The sequence below is a fragment of the Carassius carassius genome, chromosome 39 (genome assembly GCF_963082965.1).
Source record: "Carassius carassius chromosome 39, fCarCar2.1, whole genome shotgun sequence".
Classification (NCBI taxonomy): Eukaryota; Metazoa; Chordata; class Actinopteri; order Cypriniformes; family Cyprinidae; genus Carassius; species Carassius carassius.
In genome coordinates this window covers 28779576-28795692 of record NC_081793.1, presented here as the reverse complement: position 1 = coordinate 28795692, position 16117 = coordinate 28779576, and the positions used below count along the sequence as shown (strand labels likewise).

General features: G+C 35.7%; 1 protein-coding gene and 1 pseudogene across 1 annotated transcript; one reads left to right on the top strand and one right to left on the bottom strand.

Moving 5' to 3' along the window:
- Positions 1–442: 442 nt before the first annotated feature.
- Positions 443–7663, bottom strand: LOC132121737 (acyl-CoA desaturase-like). The gene is made up of 6 exons (XM_059531469.1): positions 7399–7663; positions 7057–7269; positions 4476–4606; positions 3594–3799; positions 2888–3120; positions 443–1974 (listed from the first exon to the last, which is right to left on the bottom strand). The coding sequence occupies exons 2-6, from the start codon at positions 7259–7261 to the stop codon at positions 1775–1777; spliced, it is 975 nt and encodes a 324-aa protein (XP_059387452.1). The 5' UTR covers positions 7262–7269; positions 7399–7663; the 3' UTR covers positions 443–1774.
- Positions 7664–11797: 4134 nt separating this feature from the next.
- Positions 11798–16117, top strand: part of LOC132121738 (dnaJ homolog subfamily B member 12-like) — an 8762-nt pseudogene continuing 4442 nt past the window's right edge.

The window sequence follows — 16117 nt, the reverse complement described above, 5'->3', positions numbered from 1 at the left end:
CGTTGTATAAGTTCATCAGAGGCACTCGCTGATTGGTCCGGCGGGGTCATACGGCGCTGCTGATTGGCTGCCGCTGATCTGCTGTTGGCATTCCGGCGACGTTTGTGAACTCCTGTAACCTTCCCCCGTGATGACGTAACGACTCAGCGGCCAATAATAACGCTGCTTCTGACAAAAACAGAGAGAACCTTCCAGAGAGAATCGGACACAAGTACAGACATGAAGTTCATGATTATGAGCTGTGCAAAAAATGCACCGTCTTTAACAGCAGGAAAACATTCCAATCAGGGCTGTTGATCTAGCAATTTTGATTTTTTTTTCTCAGAATTGCATGATATAAATTGTGATATAGGTTTAAAGGATTCAAGAAGAGGTGCTTAAATTATATTAAAATGTCCCAGAACTGAGAAAAGTGGCAGAAATGAAGTGCAGAACACTCAAGATCTTTGCTTGAGACTTTATTTCTAGTAAATGATAACTAAACAAGTGTTTATACTGACTGTTATCTCTAACAGGAACATCACTTTAGTTTTAAGAGGCGAAGGCTTCTTCCAAGCAGCATGAGAAATATCACAACTGCATTTTTGGCATCTTGACTCACAAGTGTCAGAAATAAGGCGATCTGTGTCCCGGCTGAGAGAAATATACAGTATAAAGTCTTCAAAGAACTCAATCCAAATACTTTTAAAGTTACCAAACAGTTTAATTACAAGCAACTTGTGAACATGAAATCCAAACATGGAAAAATAGCACTCTGAAAATACATTATGTTTGATTAAACATACAGGTGAAAAAGAGCAAAAAACCTCAGTTTGCACCAATTCGGATTGCATGCAACACAATGGCTTTTGGCTTCATAACACAAATTAATTATTATAATTACTGTGAATCCACAGGTTCATCTGTCTGTATTATTCTGCAGTAAAAAAGAGTTCTGTATTAACACAGCATGCTCACAGGCGTATTTATAAGATGAAAACATTAAAGAGATAAGCATGGTGTTGCACCATTACAATACAAAACCAAACTCCACATTCTATCAGGAATCAATGCACGCCGTCATTCTCACACAACCTCAACCATTCAATCCAGCGACAGATTCCTTCTCTGTTAAATGTAATTCAGTGTTACTCAAGTAAGTGTGGTTACAGATTAGACATTAAATTGAACTCATGTTTCACAGCTGTCTGTCGCATTTGTGCCATGGTCAAAAATTCACCCCAAAAATATATAAATCACAAATCATCCCTACAGATTCCAAACTATTCACGCAATTCTCCGAATGAACCATTTGTGCAAGTATGGCAACAAAATAGATTGGCAATATTATGAAATTTTCAACTACGTCTGCATCTGAACTCTATGTAGTCCGAATGCAGTTAAGGTGCATCTGTTCAATATTAAATAGAAGTGCATCTTAGTTAATTTCTATCCAACTGCACTGTTAGATTTGGTAAGATGCGCACAATAAAGGGCCGGGAGGGCTACAGGGTTTTTGGGCACTGCATTGAGTGAACGTCACGTCAGCTACGTGAGCTCAGACTGGACTCGAAAATATCTACAGCTGCTGTCGAGAAAAGGAAGCCGGAATAAGAGCTACACAAACAGGTCAGATCCCCGTATTAAAGCTTCACAGGCTAGACTGGGAAACACAACATTTGTCATCTGACGTGAAGGTAGAGCGGAAGCAGCGTCGAAACTCCCCGTCACCGGAGGAGCAGACGTCCTTATGTTTTCCGGTGTGCACTTCGTTGGGATGAACGGACGGCGGTGGTTAGCCACTCCTGTGACTGCTGTCTCCGGTGCGCTGGGCTCGAGCGAGCACGGCCTCTCGGGACACACGCTTGGGCTCTCGGGCCAGACCCAGGAAACACATGAGGTCTATAAAGCAGGTGGTCAGGTTGAGCTTGCAGCCGAACTCACTGGTGGCGTAGTCGAAGGGAAACGTGTGGTGATAGTTATGAAAGCCTTCACCTGAGAAATGAAAACAGGAGAATTCATCAATCCATGCAAATGCAAACTATAAGAAATAATTTTTATATTAATACTTTTAAATGGTTTAAATATAATTATTTATTATTATATATCAAAACAATACTCTAAATTTTTATATATTTATTGTATTTCTAGAGAGAGAGAGAATGATAGAATAAATGATATAATTCTGTTAAATTATATTTAGCCAGTTAAGCATTTATTAAGCACATTTCCATTTTTCCTAAATACATACCTTTTTATATTTCAAAAATATATATTCTAAATATAATATACATATAGTTTCTAATATTTAGTAATTATATATATATATATATTTCAACTAAATATAATTTATAGTGTGTGTGTGTGTGTGTGTGTGTGTATATATATATATAATAAATTATTTTTCATAACAAAAATTCAGTTTTTATAAAATTTTTGATTTTAGTTGTAAATTACTTGTAAATTAAGGTCATCCCCCCCCCCCCAAAAAAATATAATTAGTTACATTTTTATTATAATTTTTCTTTGTATTTTTCAATAAATAAAAATAAATTACAATAACAATGTTTTGCATTACTGCAAACTCAAGGTCAAGAGAGAGAGAATTTATTTGTGCTCAACTAATCACAATACGATCAAAAACGGTCCTATCACGTCACAAGAAACAAACAAATGCATAAGTGCAAGACGATGGTTGATTTCCTATACGTTCAAAACTCGTATAGCAATATGTGTGCTTAACCATCCCAAAAATACCTTTCAGCTCCTTGAACATATATTTTTTTGTGAACTCATTGGTAGTTCAAGTTAAACTCTGCTCAGCTCCGTCTCATCAGCAGTTCTAGAGTTGTGTTGATGCTGCAGGGTGTAAAAGCCTGATCTGACCCTTGCTGTATCTCAGACGTACCTATAGCGCTGAAGGCCACGAATCGGTTCTCCCGGGGGTTGATTTTGACGTCGTAGGGCCGGTTTCCCCACATGTGCGCGGCGCTGTTGACCAGCCAGGTGGCGTTGAGCACAAGAGCGTATCTGAGGAGGGCAGGGACGAAATACGCCACCCACAGAGACTCGCCCCAAAAGTACCACGGCACGACCGTCGGCATGAAGAAGCACATCAGCAGAACAGACGACTTGTAGAACCTGAGACGGTTCAATCAAACTCAGTTAAAACAGTTTATTCATTCTGATTGACACATCTGTGTCTCTGCAGCACAAAAGCAGTTTTAAGTCTCGGGGTTTTTTTTGTAGCAATAGCCAACAATACATTGTATGGGTCAAAATTATTGACCAAAAATCATTAGGATATTAAATTAAGATCATGTTCCATGAAGATATTTTGTCAATTTACTACCATAAATATATCAAAACATATTTTTTGATTACTAATATGCATTGCTAAGAATTAATTTGGACAACTTTAAAGATGATTTTTTTGCACCATCAGATTCCAGATTATCTCAGCCAAATTTTGTCTGATCCTAACAAACCATACATCAATAATAACCATATTTATACAGCTTTCCGATCATGTATTGATCTCAATTTCGGAAAAATTGAGACTTATGACTTGGTTTTGTGGTCCAGGGTCGCATATGAACTGATTTCAGACTTGCCTCCTCTGGAACATGACGACTTTATCGGCCTTCAGGTCTCCGAGCTCCAGCTTGTGTCCCTTCTCGATGACGTCCGGATGCTTGCGGACCAGCAGCCAGCCGATGTGAGAGAAGAAGAAGCCTCGCACAGCGTTGTGAGGGTCAGCGTCCGTCTCGGAGTATTTGTGGTGAACGCGGTGATCACGAGACCATTCGAAAATATCATTCTACAGAGAGAGCAGGAGAAGTGTGCCATTTATAGACTTCTAATCAAAAGAAAAAAAACGACTGCAATTCTGCTTTGTGCCACTAGTTGTGCACAAACTAAACACTACATCTTTGACACAAAAATCTACGAAACCCCGTTTCAACCCAAAATAAAAAAGGTAATTGCAATTCTTTTGAGTTTTTTTTCTCGCAATGGCAAGTTTTTCCTAGCAACTCTGACTTCTTTTCTGAGAATTGTGCGATACGAACTTAAAACAAAACACTATTTTCTTACAATTGCGAGTTTCTCACAATTCTGACTTTATAACTCATTATAAGTGTGACTTCTAAAAATTGTGTGTTAAAAAGTTGCAATCACCTTTTTATTTTTTATTCAATGGCAGAAACGAACTTCCATTAAAATCTTCCAATCGAAGATCTACATTTATTTTTTGTGAAGCAGCGAACACACAGAAATGACAATCAAATGCATAAATAACCAACCTAATAGAAAGGGATTAACCACTTTTTACAACTTCTACAATTTCACTAACAGTCGAATGGGTTGTTAACGTATACTAAAACTAAGAAAAACATTTCTTCAGATAAAATGAACGTTAAACTGAAATTATTTTATTTTTTAAATATACTCTATACTGACGTATGCAATCATGAAAGAGTATTCCTTCAGATTACCTGGAAGGCCATGGAGTTTGCGAAGGCGAGAAAGATCCGGAGAGGTAATGATGCTTTATATGATCTGTGGCTCCAGAGCCGGTGAGCGCCGGCGGTGACGCCCAGAGCACTGAACACGAAACATGCCAAAACTGCAAAACACAAAATACGCAAATCCATTATCAACTGCTGGAAATCACTTTATTGGAGCTACTTAAACCCACAAAGCACAACTTCAAACTTTAATGCACATAAATGGTATTTAGCGATCTTTTAACTTATTTTAATGCATTTTTAAGCAAATATGAGCACTAGGTACACTAGATGCTCTCGAAAAACATTTTTAATAATTGGTAAAGTAAACCAGTTGTACAATATAAGCTTAATGCCTAATTGTTTTTAAACGAATAGAGAGTGAGTGAAAATCTGTAATTTACTTTGCACAAATATAATGAGCTCTTGCCATTCATTGGGACTAATTGTGTGCATTAGAACATTTCAAAATGAGATTGCAGAAGATTCAATTTAAATGTAAATAACGCAAAGCTAGTGTGCACCTTCACAACCCTTTATTTGGATCTTGATGGCCCAGGTCTCTATTCTATGGAAGACAGTTTCCGCCACTGATTAAAAAAATAAAACAAGGTAATTGCGACTTTTTATCTCACAATTCAGACTTTTTTCTCAGAATTGCGAGATATGAACTCTCAGTTTTAAGAGAAAAAAAGAAAATCAGAATTGCGAGTAATAATTCTCGCAGAATTTCGACTTTGCAATTCTGACTTTATATCTCGCAATTATGACTTTATAACTCGCAATATAAAAATTCGCAATTCTGACTTTTTTCTCGGAATTGCGAGATTATCAGATTGTCAGAATTCTGACTTTATAACTCGCAGTTTAAACTTGCAATACTGACTTTTTTACTCAGAATTGCTGGTTTATAACACGCAATTCTGACTTTATAACTCAAAATAAAAACATGCAATTCTGCCTTTATAACTTGCGATATTAACTCGCAATTCTGACTTTATAACTCGTGATATTAACTCACAATTCTGACTTTATAACTCGTGATATTAACTCACAATTCTGACTTTTTAACTTGCGATATTACCTTGCAATACTGACTTTTTACTCATAATTGCTGGTTTATAACACGCAATTCTGACTTTATAACTCAAAATAAAAACATGCAATTCTGCCTTTATAACTTGCGATATCAACTCGCAATTCTGACTTTATAACTCGCGATATTAACTCACAATTCTGACTTTTTAACTTGCGATATTACCTTGCAATACTGACTTTTTACTCATAATTGCTGGTTTATAACACGCAATTCTGACTTTATAACTCAAAATAAAAACATGCAATTCTGCCTTTATAACTTGCGATATCAACTCGCAATTCTGACTTTATAACTCGCGATATTAACTCGCAATTCTGACTTTTTTTCTCGGAATTTATATGTCAGAATTCTGACTTTATAACTCGCAATTTAAACTTACAATACTGACTATTTTTATCTGAATTGCTGGTTAATAATATGCAATTCTGACTTTATAACTCGCGATATTAACTCGCAATTCTGACTTTAAAACTCGCGATATTAACTCGCAATTCTGACTTTTTTAACTTGCAATATTAACTTGCAATACTGACTTTTTTCCTCAGAATTGCTGGTTTATAATACACAATTCTGACTTTATAACTCATAATAAAAACTTGCAATTCTGACTTTATAACTTGCGATATTAACTCGCAATTCTGACTTTATAACTCGCGATATTAACTTGCAATACTGACTTTTTTCCTCAGAATTGCTGGTTTATAACATGCAATTCTGAGTTTATAACTCAAAATAAAAACTCGCAATTCTGACCGTATAACTTGCGATATTAACTCGCAATTCTGACTTTTTTCTCTGAATTGCTGGTTAATAACACGCAATTCTGACTTTATAACTCTAGATATTAACTCACAATTCTGACTTTATAACTTGCGATATAAACTCACAATTCTGACTTTATAACTCTAGATATTAACTCACAATTCTGACTTTATAATTCGCAATATTAACTCGCAATTCTGACTTTTTTTTTAATTAAAAAAATCCTAGAAAATCGCAACTTATAATTTTCCGTCGGTCTCAGTACACAGTGTTACTACAGAAGAGTTAAGTTTTAAATTTAAACTCTTTGGTCATTTTCGAGCGAGATGCTTACGGTCTAATCAGAAACAATGATCTATGCTAAGCTAAGCTAAAAGTATTATCGCCAGACACGGAGATCGGCTGAATGTATTCGAAAACGGTAAAACTCAACTCTTTAACTCTTTAACTTTAACTTTTTTTTCCTCTCTTTTTTAAAGTGGGTGTTCCTTTACCAAGCACAAGTTCTGATTTAGTAAATGTTGAAATTAACATAAGATCAAGTTTACTAATGAACCTTAATGTAAAGTGTTAACTTACCAAAGTTTAGAACTAGTAGGTGTTTTTATAGCACAATTCTTAACACCACACCCCCAGACCTCACGTGATGTCTACCGAGGGTCCCCCAAAACTCTAAACACATGCCCCTGAATATGATATGATACTTACACCAGATCCACGTGAGAACACGGGCGGATGGAAACAGGAGGAGTCCATACAGAGCTCCAACGTGCAGTACACCCATCAGAATCACATTTCTCCACACTATGACGATGGGAGGCTTGGGCCCTTCTTTCTCTTTATAGGTGTGATCAAACACGTCCTCCACTGTCTCGGGGTGCCGGATTGCAGATTTGATGTCCCTGTCAGGCATGATGAGCTCTGCTGACACAAGCTTCTGTTATTGTAAAACACAGAATACAGGATACAGCAGAAGCAAAGCGAGGGTAAAGTGGGTCACATCCGCGTGACGCATCAGAGCAGCCGCGTTTGTTAGGAAGCAACACTCACCGGACTGATGCTGCGTACTGAGCGCACGGTGACCCGCGGAGAGAAATACGCTGCGTCAGATCAGAGAAACACAAGAACGCGTGAAACTCAAACAGCTGCCGGTGATGCGAACGACAGAAATACTGCGCTCTGAGTGGCTAGATAGTTCGATGCCTCCTAAAAGCGAGCGTTCGGATTGGCTGAGGCTCGTCTGATGTTTCTAGCTCACTCATTCACTCCAGCATCCCCGTACAACCAAACCAAACCGGAGCCGGTGCATTTATACGGCAGCTCCGCTCACCCCACCGGCGAGGAGTTTCTCCGCTGCAGCCAATCACCGCGCGCTCCCGCTGGCTTTGCACTCAGCACTATTTCATCATTACACGCCTTATTGTTTTCATATTTGTTCTTGGATGATCACGTTATATTGCATCTTAAATTACGCAAAACATTGATACACTGATAACAGGACAGGAAATATACTGCATTTAGTGAGCTGAACTACAGTTACCTCAGAGGTTCCCTTGCTTTGCAGAGTCAGAAATAACCTCTTTTAATTAAGGGACTTTATATAATGTATTGTATGAATAAAATCTGTTCCTTGAATAAAAAGAGTTCATTTCTGAAGGCGAGTTAAATGAATGAATTAATTACTTTAAATAAATTATCTGGACAAGCGTGGATGTTATCAAACAAATGTTAATAATAATAATAATAATAATAATAATAATAAATATTCAATCAAAAACTACTTAATTTTAGTGAATCGTTTTATACAGACTGTTCATAAAAATGCGCTGTTTCAAAATTGATTCACTGATTTATTTAGCACCGAGATATTTATAATATTATATATAATATATATATTTATTTATAAATCAACTTTATTTTAAATATAAATACAAAATTATATTTTCTTATAATTATTTAATTTTGTTTTTATTTATTTTTATTTCTTAAGTATTTTAAAACTATTACTTTGACTGAAGATGAATTGCTTTAAATGATGTGAATTGTTGTTTTGCTTTGATAAAGTGCTCTTGAATGTTGGTCAAATGAAAGTGAGAACAACTCATGTTTATAAATTGTATTATATATTGCTAAAATAAAGAGGGAGAAAGGCTCATGCAGTCTGAGTAGCTCTACTGGTAAATAAAGGCATTACTCTGCATTGATAAGTTAGTCTGTAAGACAACAGTATTAATTAACTGTAATTCTCAATCAGTGCATCAGTCTCTATTTTCTCATGTTTGTGAGACATTCCTCAGGCGTCTGAAGACTGATCTGTGCTTTGAGATACATTATTCTCTTTTCCAAATCATAATTTGACATTTTCATAAACATCGGGAAATGTTTGTGGGAGTTAAAAGTTCTTTTTAAAACTTTATTGAACTTTCTACATATGTCACACTATATGACATCATGATAAACTGATATGAAGAAGATATAGTCCGTCCAGATAATGATTTTGAGATTGGCATGGCACGATGTTGAGTGATATCATTCAAACCTTTGCTCTCATTTCACCATCACACACACACGTGAAACACACTCATTCACATTGCCATATTGGATTTATTTATATCAATTTGTGCATATAAATATAATTATGAAAACTGTGATACACTACCATTCAAATGTTTGGGGTAAATACCATTAAAAATGGTAATAAAGGAAAAGGTGTACTTTTATACATCAATGACGCATTAAATTGATCAAAAGTGAAAGTAAAGACATTTATAATATTACAAAAGATTTCTATTTTAAATAAATGCTGTTCTTTTGAACTTTCTGTTCATCTGTGAATCCTGAAAAATAAAATGCATCACAGTTTCCTCAAAAATATTAAGTGTTTTCAACACTGATAATAATCAGAAATGTTTCTTGAGCAGTAAATCATCATATTATTCTCATTTCTGAAGATCATGTGACACTGAAGACTGGAGGAATGATGCTGAAAATACAGCGGAGCATCACAGAAATAAATTACACTTTAACACAGATTCACACAGAAAACAGCTGTTTTACATTAGAATAATATTTTACTATTTTACAGTATTTTTGATCAAATAAATGCCGCCTTTAAAAAAATATATATTCCAAACTTTTGGCCATCAGTTTATATCTAAACATTTGAGTGAGAGCAGCTAATGTTAATGAATTATATAAAATTACCTTTGGATATCTTCTTTATTACTCGCACTTATTAAATGACTTGGGAGTTGAGCGTGCCTTCTCCACTATATATTGTATAAAACAATAAGGAAGAAAAGATTATGCATGTATCAAACACTCAGACAGGGTGTCTAGAATTAAGACCTACAATTAAAGAGTTAATAGTGTTAATAGCTTCACACAGTCTGTTCATCCACACTAGCTATTTCACCAGCATTTCAATGCAACAGGTTGGTGGATTTATTCATCTTTGCGTCCTCTCTATAGTTGAACTAGAGCGCCATCTACTGTGCGTTTTAAGAAAGACAGATAATCAATCACCTGATACGAGTCATTTATATGAAAATGTACATGCATTTATGTGCTATCAAATATATGATCCCAGCATCATGCGTGATGACAGATTATAACTATTTTTAGTTTGTCTAATGCATATTGATTCTTACTTCCTGTAGCCTTCAGTATATAGATAAAATTATCCTAACCAATAATTCTATATGATGAGAAGAGGGAATTATATATGTTGTGTTATATAGATTTAGAATACAGTTTCTGAAAATCCTGGTATTTTAATGCCACCGTGTATTTGGTGCTGATTTTGGACATGTCATCATTCCTCGCCTGCTGAGACTGTTATTAATTTAAAAAGATGGTGAAGTGTTGGTATGAAACCTGGGGCCTGTTCAATAAAACAGGTTTATCAAATAAACCAGGCTTATTTCAGTTAGTCTGACTTATTTTGAACCAAATCAGCTGACAATAAGTCAGACTAACTGAAATAAACCTGGCTTATTTGGTAAACTTGTTTTATGAAACAGGCCCCTGGAGTATAAAATGGGCGGGGTTAATAGCTCAGACTCTGTCTCTGATTGGCCAGGTACAATTATTGCCATGATTCTGACCATTCATCAGAAAGGCATATATAAACATAATATAAATGAAGTAAAAAATAAATAAATAAATAAAACGGAAAATAGTTGAATAAACAATAATGTTAAATAACACTTAGAAAATAAATCCAAATAAAGCATAAACTGTCATTTTCATACATATTATATATTTATTTTTATATTTTTAGCGTACTATGTGGTATGTGTGTATGCCATTCTGTTTTTTTATTATTGTTATTCAAAGAGCAATATAAAGAAACGATATTAAAAATGAAAGGAAATAGAAATAAGAAAATAAATAGTCAAATGACAACAAATAAAAGTTGCCATTGGGAGGAAGTAGGCTATTAAAGTTCAAAACAAAGATACATACGTTTATACATATATATAAAAATCTAACAAATATATTATGAAGTTTAAGTTCTTACAGCTTTCCTATTCAAATATATATGTCAACAAAACTATCAAATTGGGTTTCTTATTGGTAAACACTTCTGAATGTGAACTAAAGTAAATTAATCAATTTAAAAAAAATCTAACGTCCTTTCTAATCTTTTTGTATTCTATTTTCTTTTCATTTATTATACAATTATATAAAAAAAAACTCTTACACGTGGCTTGCTCTATTCTATCCGTTTTATTTTTATTATATTATTTAAAAGCCCTTGCTACGTGTACTGTGTCAAGCTAACTGAGACTTGTTATAGCACTTATATATCATTGCTCTTTTGTTGTTTTTGATTGCTTCCATTGTCCTTATTTGTAAGTGGCTTTGGATAAAAGCGTCTGCTAAATGAATAAATTTAAATGTAAAAGCAGTGTTCCTCTTGCTCAGAATAGTCAGTAAAGCCAAAGAGTAGATTTTCCCACAAGAGTGAAAAAGGTCTGAAACATCGATACATTTGTGTAACAATAACCCGGCTGCTGGAGAACGGTCACGTGGCACCTGTTACATTTTCCCGCGGTGATCGGATGAGCCAATTGCAGCCGCGTGTGATGACCTAATCTCACAGTGCTGGAGCAAATTTCAGTGTGCGCCAGATACGTCTGTTAAACATCGCTTCATCTGGAAAGCATCTGCTAGACGTCTTTAAGATGTCAGTTTTACATCATAAACATCTTCTAAACGTCTATTTGACATCTGACAGGAAACGTTCTTTAGACATATTGCATATGAGCAAACACTTTAAAAACACTCCTCGCAGACGTCATATAGACGTGAGGCCTGCGCGTGCTATCAGGGATGCCAGGTATAGATTATTTTAAATATGTATACTTTTTACCAATGAATGTTGCTAACAAAATAAACCCCCTCGCGAGATTTGAATGGAGAGCTGCGCTGTGGGCCGGCGAGCGCCACCTGGAGGAAGCACGCGCCTCTGCGTTTCTCAGGAGACTCTTACTCAACATTCGCGGCTCGATGGTGCGCCCTCCGTGTGTTTATTAAATCATCCGGTGTTTCTGAGTCGCTCAGTGATGGAGGTGAACCGGGATGAAGCGGAGCGCTGCATCGAGATCGCGCTCGGAGCGCTCGAGGACGCGCAGCCGGAGAGAGCGCGCAGGTTCCTGGAGAAAGCGCAGCGGCTTTTCCCGACGCGCAGAGCCCAGGGTGAGCGCACTGATCCCGGGCAGATCGAGGCCTGAGGTTACCCTCCTACAGGGCTCATACTGGATCGTATTTGCTGCTCACGGAGTTCTTATATTCTGGCGAAACGCGCAGTTTTGTGTTATATCTGCGCTCGTTACGCGTGGAAATCTCGTGCTGCTTGAGCCTGCCGTTCTGTTTTAAACACAGAGATGTGATTGTTTAGTGTGTGTGTGTGTGTTTGTGTGTGTGTGTGTGTGTGTGCTGCTTCTGCCTTTGATGATGATGTAACTATTGCATTAACAGCATTATTGCATTCAGGTGTTAATCTGGCTGTGTCTCAAATCCCAGTGAGCTGGCTGGTTAGACAGCGATATTAGGGCCAGGCGTGCACGTGCTGAAACTGTTGACCATTAATGTTGATTGGGTCAGCATGCCAGACTCTCAGTAGTGCTGCATGTTCATATAGTTGCGTTCTATGTAGGGAACTCACTAGGTTATGAGAAACAGCCAATAGGCGATCTTTAAGTGTTGCTGGAATAGTTCAAACAAAAATGATAATTTGCTGAAATGTGTTCACCCTCAGTTCATCTGAGATGAGGATGAGTTTGTTTCTTCATCAGGTTTGTAGAAATGCAGCATTGCATCAGTGTCTCATCAATGGATGCTCTGCAGTGAATGGGTGCCGTCAGAATGAGAGTCTGATAAAAACATCACAATAATCCACAGCACTCCAGTCCATCAGTGAACATCTGGAGAAGACAAAAGATGAAACACATCCAGCATTAAGATGATTTTAACTCAAATAATCCATAATAAGACTTCCTCCAGTGAACAAGTGCATCTGCTGTTGTCTCTCACAGATTAGTTTAGATCTGTTTAAACGCTGCTTGATCTGTGCAGATTTCTCTCCTGATTCAGACCAGAACACTTGTTCACTGGAGGAAGTGTTATTATGGATTATTTGAGTTAAAATCATCTTAATGCTGGATTTGTTTCATCTTTTGTCTTCTCCAGATGTTCACTGATGGACTGGAGTGCTGTGGATTATTGTGATGTTTTTATCAGACTCTCATTCTGACGGCACCCATTCACTGCAGAGCACCCATTGATGAGACACTTGTGCAATGCTACATTTCTACAAACCTGAAGAATAAATCTGATTTCAGTGATTAAACACTACACAAATGTAAATGTTTGGATGAACTGTTTCTTTAAGTAGGCTGCTCATTTGTATGACACCCTAGAAAGGTTGCATGTTCCCAGAAACGATGTTGTCTATGTAGTGATCAGTGGCGCTGTCTCTCAGACGAGGTGTGTTGATTTGCCGTGTTTTCCTCCTGACTCTGGGCTGATTCTCAGAGCTGCTGGCGTCTCTGGAGCAGAACGGCGAGGTGTCGTCTCAGAGAGCCACTGATGGCACAGAAGCTGGTCAGCGCAGGTCAGAGGTCAGCAGTAATGACTCCAGTAAACCCTACACAGCGGAGCAGGCCGAGGCCGTCAGGAGGTGCCTACAGTGTTCTTACTTTAGCTTCTGTTTGACTAAACATCCTTCTGCTGCTAGTTCTTCAAGAAATCATATTCTGTGTTCGTAGTGTTTTATTTTTACCCTGTTTTCTGTGTTAAGTCCACTTATGCTAGTCATACCTTAAATATATAGACCTCGACAGATATCATTCCATACGATCCAAATCAGTGTGTTTTTGACTTTTATTTATATACTTTTATAGTATTCATTAACATTTGAATTAGTTTCTATATTTATGTTTTCAGATTTTTTTTTTTACTAGGTTTTAGTAATTTTGTCGTGCTTTTGTCATTTTTATAATTTTCCGCTTTTGTTTTTAATGTAGTTTAGGTTTTAATAATTTTTTATGTCCATATGTCATTTCTATTTGTTTATTTATTTATTATATATTTCTATTAAGCTTTAATTCTTTCTTTTAAAATTTTAAGTAATTTTTCTTATGTGCATTTGTCATTTCTATTTAGTAATTTTTTTAAATTAAAGTTAAACAAATTAAACATATTATTCCAAAAGATCTAAATTAGTGTTATTTTAATATAATTTATGTACTATTATAGTGTTTATAAATATTAAGATTTAGCTTTTATTTTAACATTTTCTTTTCTATTTTCTTTAATTTAGTACTTGAACATTTATTTCATAAAACTCACATCAGTGTTATTGTACTATTATTTATATATTATTAAGATATGTATTAATAATAATAAAAAAAAATGTAAGATTGCATTTTAATTTAAGTTTTAGTGATTTAGCAATGTGCTGTCTTTTTTATTTTTTCAGATTTAGCTTTCATGTATTTCAGATTAATAATTTTTAGGTAATTGAACATTTTTAAGTTCTTAATCTAATGCAATTATTTTACTTCAGCTCTATTTAATAAGGAGGTTGTGCTGTTTTTGCTTCGGCAGAATAAAGCAGTGTAAGAGCTACTACGAGACTCTCGGCGTGCAGAAAGATGCTTCGGAAGACGATCTTAAGAAAGCCTACAGGAAGCTGGCGTTAAAGTTTCACCCTGATAAGAATCACGCTCCAGGGGCCACAGAGGCGTTTAAAGGTATATGCCATATGCTTGATTTGCTTGCATTAAAGTCTGTCTGTAATAAACTGAATTAAAGAGTTAGATAGTGTCCTATATTTGCTGTGTGACTGTGGTTGTGTGCTGCAGCGATAGGAAACGCGTACGCAGTTCTGTCGAATGTGGAGAAGAGACGGCAGTACGATCAGCTCGGCTCGGGTCGATCCAGCCAGACCAACGACACACAGTTCGAAGCCGATATTTCACCTGAAGATCTCTTCAACATGTTCTTCGGAGGAGGATTCCCTTCTAGTGAGTCTGAGCCTGTGTTTGTGAGGCCGAAGGGCATCTTGGGTAATAAAAAAACATTTACTGGCTGCGTTGTGCATTCAGAAGTTCACCCAAAATCAAAAGAAAAATAAAGAAATTATGTTTTGCATGAGTAACTTTTTTTTTGCATTGTGACATTTTCATAAAAATATTTCATTACTGTGGAAGAATTAAAAAAATTAATAAAAGTATTTTTTTTTTTTGTTCTTGCAATTCTGATTATATTTCATAATAAAAAAATAATAATTCCCAAAAACATAATTCCATGTTTTTAACTTTAGATCAAAAGAAAAATAAATAAATTATGTTTTGCATGAATAACTTTTTTTTTTCGTGACATTTTCATTAAAATATTTCATTGCTATGGAAGCATTAAAACATTTTTTAAATTTTTTTGTTCTTGCAATTCTATTTATATTTTTTATTGTAATTCTGAGAATTACAAGATGTAGACTCAGATTTTTTTTTTAAAGATATAAACTTGCAGTTGTGAGGAAAAAAAGTCTTTTTTATTTATTTATTTAGTTGTTAGTTCTTTATTCTGTGGCGGTAACAAGCTTCCATGCATTACTGTTTTAGTTTTTCTGTCAAACACAACATTATTATTTTCTCTTAGCAGAAACATAATTCCTTATTTTGAACTTTAGATTTTGGGAAGAAATATGACTCGGATGCATATTTGATGATTTTCATAAGCTTTGAAGAACAAGATGAAGTTAATGGAGAAATCCCTGAGGCTCTGAATAAAGCCAGGACTGTGTTTCTTCCAGGTAATGTTCACATGTACAGTAATGGACGGATGCGCTTTAATCAGAATCAGGGCGAGAGAGGAGAACACCGAGGGGTGAGGACATCTTCAGACACCAGCTCTGTTCATTTGAGAGGGTTTAAAGTGTGTGGAAAGAGGAATAACTGAAAATGTCCGTAGTAGGTCAAAATGCATATAATTAATACAATTATATAAAATTATAATATTTATATATTTGTATTTTATATGTATATATATATATATATATATGTGTGTGTGTGTGTGTGACATTATATATAATAAAACAAATTACTTTAACTATAAAAACTATAAAACAGTAGCTGTATTTTGTGAATGAAACAGTAGAGGGCAGCAACGAGACATTTATGAGTAAATCTGACATGATGTCTGAGTAATGTGATGTGTGTGTGTGTGTGTGTGTGTGTGTGTGTGTGTTTAGGGAGGTCTT